The following is a 7,408-nucleotide window of genomic DNA, read 5'->3' as shown; positions in this document are numbered from 1 at the left end:
AAGGCCCCTTGAGGAGGCGGATAATGCTGAGTTCATTGCCCCACTGGGCCAGCTGTGAGGTCTTCCCGGGGAAACTGCTAGGCAGCCTAGTTAGCATGCCGGAGAACGGTCCTCTTCCCCTGGCTGGCCCAGACGGGCTGGGGCTGCGGGGGGAGCAGTGGTAGAGGGGGCTGGAATGGGATTCAGAGGCAGATGGGCTGTCTGGAGCCCAGACAGGTCCCCATGCCCATCCCTGCCCCCACCTGGATTTAGCAGTCCATGCCCCCACTCCTCCCGGGGGTAGAAGTCACAGCCCAGGCCCGAGGTCACTGGTTGGTCACTCCAGTCTCCCCTCTGTTCCACATCCCGGCCACGATCCCCCCTGCTTTGGCCCTCACTTTGTCCCCTCGCTGTCCCCCACCCCCATTTTTGGCCTGAACTCGACAGAGGAAACAGCAGCTGGCAAACTCCAAAAGCTGGAATGAGAGAGATTCACAAACCAGATGTGCTCTTGCGAGGGAGGGGAGTGGGGGATGGGGAGTGAAAGGAAGAGGAGCCCCCGGGCCCTGGCCCACAGCAGACCCCTCTGGCCCGGGGTGGGGGACTGGGCGCACACCAGGGCAGCACAAGGACCTGAGAGATGTGGGAAGAACTTCCTTTCTGTCCGGGATGGTGGAGAAAAGAGCTGAGTTTGAAGGCTAAGGCCTGTCTTTGATTTCCTTCATGGGGCAAGGGGAGGAAAGGAACAAATAACCTACTTTGGGGCAGTCTACACGGGCCAAGGGAAGCCTCATTCAGAGGTGGAGGGTGTTGCAGTGGGGGTGGGGTCGGAAACCTGTAATCTGCTTAGAGCCCGCAGCCAACCCCACTCCCCTCAGCTGCGCCTTCTGCGTCTGATGCCAGCACCCAGAAAACCCAGCTAGGTGGCCCCAGATGAGGGTACAACATGGCCCTACATTAGGGAGCAAGGCAATGGCACCCCACTCCAGTACTCTTGCCTGGAAAATCCCATGGACAGAGGAGCCTGGTGGGTTGCAGTCCATGGGGTCGCTGGGAGTTGGACACAACTGAGTGACTTCACTTTCACTTTTCACTTTCATGCATTGGAGAAGGAAATGGCAACCCACTCCAGTGTTCTTGCCTGGAGAATCCCAGGGACGGGGGAGCCTGGTGGGCTGCCGTCTATGGGGTTGCACAGAGTCGGACACGACTGAAGCGACTTAGCAGCAGCAGCAGCAGTGGCCTCCCCTGGCTCCCGCCCCTCGGGAGATCTGGGGGTTCCTAAGGATATGAGCTAACACTTTTCAACATAGTCACTCTGTGTCAGCATCTGGGCTGAGACACTTTGTACATATTAACTCATTTAGATCCTCAAACCCTGTGACGTGGCTACGGTTGCAATCCCCATATACAGATGAGGAAACTGAGGCATAGAGCAATTAGTAACTGAACAGGTGGTTTCTTACTGGCCATGACGGCAGAGCAGAAGGATGAAAAAGGGAAATGGCAGGGTCCTCTGGCACTGGGAGTGGGGATGGGAATTACGGGAGGTGGCCCTGGCCTTCAAGCCTCCTCAGAGAGGAGGGGGGACAGTGGAGAAGATGGACAGGGATAAGAACAGGACAGCAGAGGGAAAAGAAGGAGGAGAGAACTACAGAGAAAGAGCGAGTGAGGTTGCAGAGAGAACGCCAGGACACAGGGGCTGTCTGTTCTCAGCTTTGCCCGGAGATGAATGTGACCGCCATGCTAACTCTGGCCAACACCCCTGCCCCGCCCCCCCAAACCCAGGCACCCAGCCCAGCCACGGCCCCCAGGGCCACCAAGCTGGAGCCAGAACAGGAGGTGTAGGGTTGGGTGTGCATCCAGACACAACACGGACCCCACTGCCCTGCTTGAGCCTTGGCTGTCGTCCTGTCCCATTCTGAGACCTTGGGGGCAGGGTGGGGAAGGGTGGCAAGGGTGCCTGAGCAGAGAAGAGAGGGCGACAGGAAAGTAGAGCCCCGAGGGAGACTTCTCTAGAGGAGGGGACCCATCATTTGATCCCTTGGGAGCAGAGATGGAGAGGAAGAGAGGGAGGTGAGATTTCCTAAAGACCCAGGAGACCTGAGGCAGGGTAAGGGTGAAGGAGAACCCTGAGGCCCTTTTCAAGAGCAGACACAGCAGAGGGAGAGACAGGCTGTGTACCGGGGGATGTTTTCTAAAAGGAAACACATGATAAAGCTAAGGGAACAGAGGAGCCAGGGGGTGGCCAGGGAGTGGGGGGCCAGAGCCTGCAGGAATCTAAACTTTCAAACATACAGGGGTGGGGCGGCAGGGGCCTCCTAGGCCCAAACCGAGAGCTTTTCACTGAATTTTATGTATTTTGGGTGTTACCCGGTGGCTCCTTCCCCGCAGCTCAGTGAGGCTCAGACACATTTTTGTCATTCCTGAGTCTGGGCCTCTGCTTTGCGGCCTGGACAGACAGACAGGATGGCTTGGGCTGCCGGGGGGAGGGGGATGGTCTCCCCCTCCATCCTGAGTCAATATTGACTCAGCGGGACATTAGCCTGACCTCCCCACCATCTTTTCCTCCATGCCCCCCCCAACCCACACCCGCAAGTACAATCCAGACCCCTCAAATGCCTCCGGAGGTCAGCATATCTCTCACCAGGCTTCAGAAGCTCTCTTCACCTACCCCCAACCCCCTGCACACACAGCCATAGAAATAAAAGCTCTAAGCTCCTGACCCATTCCCCATACCTCTCTCCAGTTCTCAAGTCATGAGGAAGTTCTGCCAGAAGTCTAACCTCCCTCCGCCTTTCTGAATTATCTGAATTCTCCCTCTTACTCAACCCACGAAGGGTATCAAGTTCCCTTCTTCCAGAAACATTTCTCTCCCAAATTAGTGGAGGGGGAAAAAGAGAGAAGAACTTGGAAGAAAGTGGAGGGAGAACTTTCACTGCTGAAATGGAGATTCCCAATTTGGCCTGAGAGGGGAATAACAACTCCAAAATGGCGAGCACGTGGGATTGCCCAAGAGAGATTTCTGCTCCCAGATAGCTTTTGGGGTACCAAGAGGCCTGGTTGGAGGCGGATGGAGACAGGCAGAGACAAAGCATGACACAGAGACTGAGAGAGACTGGACAGAGAACACCACAATGGGAGCAGAGAGGATGAGATAAGAGAGATGAGCTAGGAGAATGAGAGACAGAGGTTCTTGGAGGCCAAGACAGCACATACCAATGACAGACAGAGGAAAAAACCTAGGAAGAGGGTCTCAACCCAGAGGTTGCCAAGATAATGGCACAGTTGTCTTGGGATGAACCTGGAGAAAAACATCCCTGAGATTCAGGGTGGGGAAGCATGTACCTTTACTCAGGCAAGTGGAGTCCCTGCCCTAGCACTGTCTGACCCCAGGCAAACTCAGAATAGGGGCCACTGCCTCCCACAGAATTGGGAGGGTGGGAGAAAGGAAGATGGAAGCGCTTCAACAAGAAGGCCAAGGTCTCAGAGAGACCCCTCATCTCCCCTGGGGTGCAAGAGGGGTAAATGCTGCCCTCCACTGTCCCTCGCCTCTTTCCCAGGGAGGCTTTACACTGGGGCCTGGGGCCACTGCACCGGAAGCAATCCCAGAGTCAACTACTTCCTTCTCCAAACAATGTGGGATCCTGTTAAAAACTGGCCTGAGATCTGGGACTGAATACAGTGGGGTGGGTTGAGATGCTCCAAACACACCCAGCACACGGTTCCACCAGGTCAGGGACCCTTGCATGGTCCCACTGCATTCAGACTGCCCAAGGGCAAGGAGCCCACATCAAGAGCTGGAGGACTTGAATGCTGGAGAGCTCACAGAGGGCTGGGGGCAGGGGCTGAGAGGAGACTACTGAGGTGGGTAATAAGCCTTAAGCTTGGGGTTTTGATATGCAAAGGCTGAGGCTACAGCAGGAGGAAAGAAAGTTAGACTTGGTAAGGAAGGGCTTCCCAAAGAAGTTTTGAAAAGTCGGAGGTGGGAGGGGGATTTGGACAGGATCTGACTCCGGCCAGTGCCCCTCCTGCCCGGCTGACATCCTTAAGAGGCCCAGTGATGGGGAGTGGCTGGGGGAAAAATAATAGAGAAAATGGAGGAAGGCGGGGTGGCTAAGACTGGGAGAAAAAGAAGTCTTGAGAAGCAGCCTCAAACATCAAAATATACCTCCATCCCCAAATCAATGTCCTCACGTCCCTGGTTTGAAAGACAAGCGTGAGGGGAGATAGTCAGGCATCTGGGTCTGACCAGGGGAGAAAGGATTTTGGAACCATCTCTCATAGAGCCAGGAGGCTCAGCTTCATAACTCAGTTCACTGTGCAGCTTGTCTGATAACAGGTAATATACGGGCTCAAGGGGGTATGTGGAGATGGGTAGGAGACAGGGAGGCAGCCAGCCCTCCCCACTACAAAACCTTCCTAATTTCAGCAGAGACCTCAATGACCTCTTTTCTCACTCTCCAATCCATCTGTTTCTCCAGCCTCCCAGGAAGCAAGTAGACCCAGTTCTGTCTACTAGCAAGGAGGGACATCGCTCCCCAAAGAGAAGGGGACCCTGGAGATTGGGTTCAGGCACAACAGAGGAGGTGGGAGTGCTGGAGAGGGACCTAGGGCTGCTCCCCTGAAGGCAAGCAGCAGGGTCCATGGGAGCCAGCAGCAGGAAGGAAGATTAGACACTGAGGGAGGTAAGCTTGAGCCAGGACATGCCCTTCTCTGGGAAACGAAGGAGAAAGTTCTGGGTCTGTGGGCCCGAGGCCTGCGGGCAAGGGTAGGATATAGGAACCCCTGGGCGGTCCTGGACAGCGTTGGCCCGACAGGTCTGTGTAGTCTCCCTTTCCCACTCCCCAGAGTGGGAAATATTCCCACTCCGGATGAGTCATATTCCCATTCCAAAGGTGAGAACAGTAATGTGAGTTTGGGGAGGGGTCCTCTCCCTAGGGGCTTCTCTGGTGGCTCATCGGTGAATAATTCGCCTGCAATGCAGGAGATGCAGATTGGATCCCTAGGTCGGGAAGAGCCCCTGGAGGAGGAAATGGCCACTCACTCCAGTATCCTTGGTGGGGAAATCCCATGGACACAGGAGCCTGGCGGGCTACAGTCTGTGGGGTCTCAGAGTTGCCCAGGACTTTGGATAGTTTGGCTTGAGCTGGGGTTACAGCTGTGGCCTGGGTGGAAACTTACAAAAGGGTGGGAAACCATTAAGGAAAACATGTCCAGTCTCCCTCCTCCACTCGCCACCCACCAACTTGGTGGGGTAATTACCCGAGGGGTGAAGCTCCCTGGGGCCATTCCTGACTGGGCTGGGGCCCTTGTTTGCTTTCCACAGAGACCCCCTCTTCTTTCTGCCTAACTCCATCCTCCTTCCATCGGGGGGCTCTTGATGAGTCACTCTTTCTCTCTTAAAATGCTTTTCTATCCCTTCCAGATCTCTCTGCCTCAGTTTCCTCTCTCACTTAACAGGATTAAGAACAAGAGGAAACAACACCCATAACTGAAGAAATCACAGGCAAGGGCTGGTCTGAAGGGTATTCCGGGCACAGCTTCTTTCCTCTTCTCCATGTGGGGTGAGTGGTAGGTGGACAGAGTCCCCAAGATGGCATAATTGAGAGCTCCTGAATATACTGTCCTATATATTTCCTTTCCCCCTAACCCCCCTCCCAACTGAAGAGAGTTGGGGGGAGGGGAAGAGTTAATCCAGTTTCAGAGAAAAACTTTCCCAATCCCAATCTGGCAGAATTGAGAAGATGGAGGAGGGGTGCACGATGGTATTGGGTGCAGATTTTTTTTCCCTGGATGAGAAGATTAAAGTGACGGGAATGGATCAGATTCCACCCCTACTCAAATCAGGGGCCCAGCCCAGCCCAACCCCGTGACCCCAGCCCAAAGCTTGAGCAAGACTTGAACCAGTGACTCACAAGTAAGAGGGAAAATAGCTGACACTAAAAAAAAAAGCAAGAGGGCACCTCATTTCTCCAAAAGGACACAATTCTAGCCCAAAGCTAACTGCCATATACAAAGTGTGTGTGTATGAGGGGAGGAGGGGAAGTGGTGGAGAGAAATAAACACATTTACCTAAGGAGCAGGGAATTAGGGGTGGGGGCATGACATAACCCCCATCCAACCTCCACCTCTCCTTCTAGTCCAAACTGTGATCAAGCCAGAAGTCAGAGAGAGACCAGCCTTCTTCCACCCTCCCACCTCAGCATTCCAGGCCATTCTCCAGTCCCCTTCCCTAATGATGACATCTGACGTTTTTTCATCTCAAAGCTCCCAGGAATTAAGAAGGAAAATTCAAAGTCATATAGCTTCGCCTGCCCCCACCCGCTACACCCCCCAAATACAGCTCTTTCCAGGCTACTGACAGAGGCCCTGAGAGGGGGAAGTGCTCATTTCGGAACCCAGGCTGGCAGCCTGCTAAATCCTGGACTCAGGCCTCCAAGCCTGGTCTCCAATGGCCCAGATTCCACACCCAAGCAGGGGGCCTTCCCGTGGCCCTCCCTCTCCCGACCCAAAGCCAGTCCCCGTCTAGCCTGCCCTCTGCCCAGCAGGGCACCCGGACCCGGCTCTCCCTTCCAGATTCAGAGGCCACAGCAAAAGGACCCCCGCCCCCTGTTGCAGCCAGTACATAGCAAATCCGGATTCCTTTACAATTTAGATGGGGGTGGGGGGTAGAGGATGTAGGGGAGGCGGAGGCCCTCCCCGAACAGAGATAGGAGAAGGCCTCTAGATCCCAGGATCAGAAAAAGGGGGGTCCCTCTTCTCCGTTCCCAGGCCTCTGGTCTTTGTTTGGGCTGAGGGGGGTGTCCCAGAAGCATCATTTGCCCAAGGCCCCCATTCTCCAAATTGGACCCCCATCCCCGCCCCCAGCTGGGCCGCTGCAGTGTCAGCTGGACTGGGATAACAAAAGGCACCCCCTCCCGCGACTCCCTTTCCCATCCAAACGCAGGAGTGGGGGCTGGGGAGTGGGTGTCCCCAAGGGTCCAAGGGGGCCGCGGAATCTCACTCACCGTCGACAGCGGCCGCGACCAGAGCTGAGAGCAGGGGCAGCAACAGTAGCAGCGGCGGGGTCAGCATGGTGTGGGCTGATGCAAGCAGCAGCCCCCTCTCCTCTGGTCCTGTTACTTCTCGCCGTCGCCCCCCCAATTGGGGGGCCCCCCTTTTTCCTCCTTCCTCCCTTCTCCTCTATTCTTATCCTATCCTTCAGCAAAGCACACCAGGGGCGTGGGTGAGGATGTAGAGTTCGGAGCCCCTTGGGGAGGGCCTGCAGACGGGGCTGCACCCTCTGCCCCCAAATCCAAACCCTTCACCCCCTGCTTTTCTCTTCGTTCCTCTTTTTCCCCCTCCCGGGGCGAAGCTCACAGCCCCATCTCCGAGCCGCCTCCGGCTGCAAAAATGCACAATTGGGAGGAGGCGGGGTGGGGGGGGT

The 7,408-nt window shown here is 55.7% G+C and overlaps 1 protein-coding gene across 1 annotated transcript in view; it reads right to left on the bottom strand.

Annotated features, from left to right (window-relative positions):
* Nucleotides 1–7,400, bottom strand: part of LRP1 (low density lipoprotein receptor-related protein 1) — an 82,151-nt gene extending 74,751 nt beyond the window's left edge. Inside the window, 1 exon segment of the mRNA XM_010839371.1 lies at nt 6,990–7,400. Coding sequence (XP_010837673.1) covers nt 6,990–7,056 — 67 coding nt within the window. The 5' untranslated portion in view covers nt 7,057–7,400.
* Nucleotides 7,401–7,408: the final 8 nt, after the last annotated feature.

Source organism: Bison bison, unplaced genomic scaffold (assembly GCF_000754665.1).
Source record: "Bison bison bison isolate TAMUID 2011002044 unplaced genomic scaffold, Bison_UMD1.0 scf7180017864115, whole genome shotgun sequence".
In the NCBI taxonomy this organism is placed as follows: Eukaryota; Metazoa; Chordata; class Mammalia; order Artiodactyla; family Bovidae; genus Bison; species Bison bison.
Note: the sequence above shows the minus strand (reverse complement) of the source record. Positions and strands in the feature narration are given on the sequence as shown.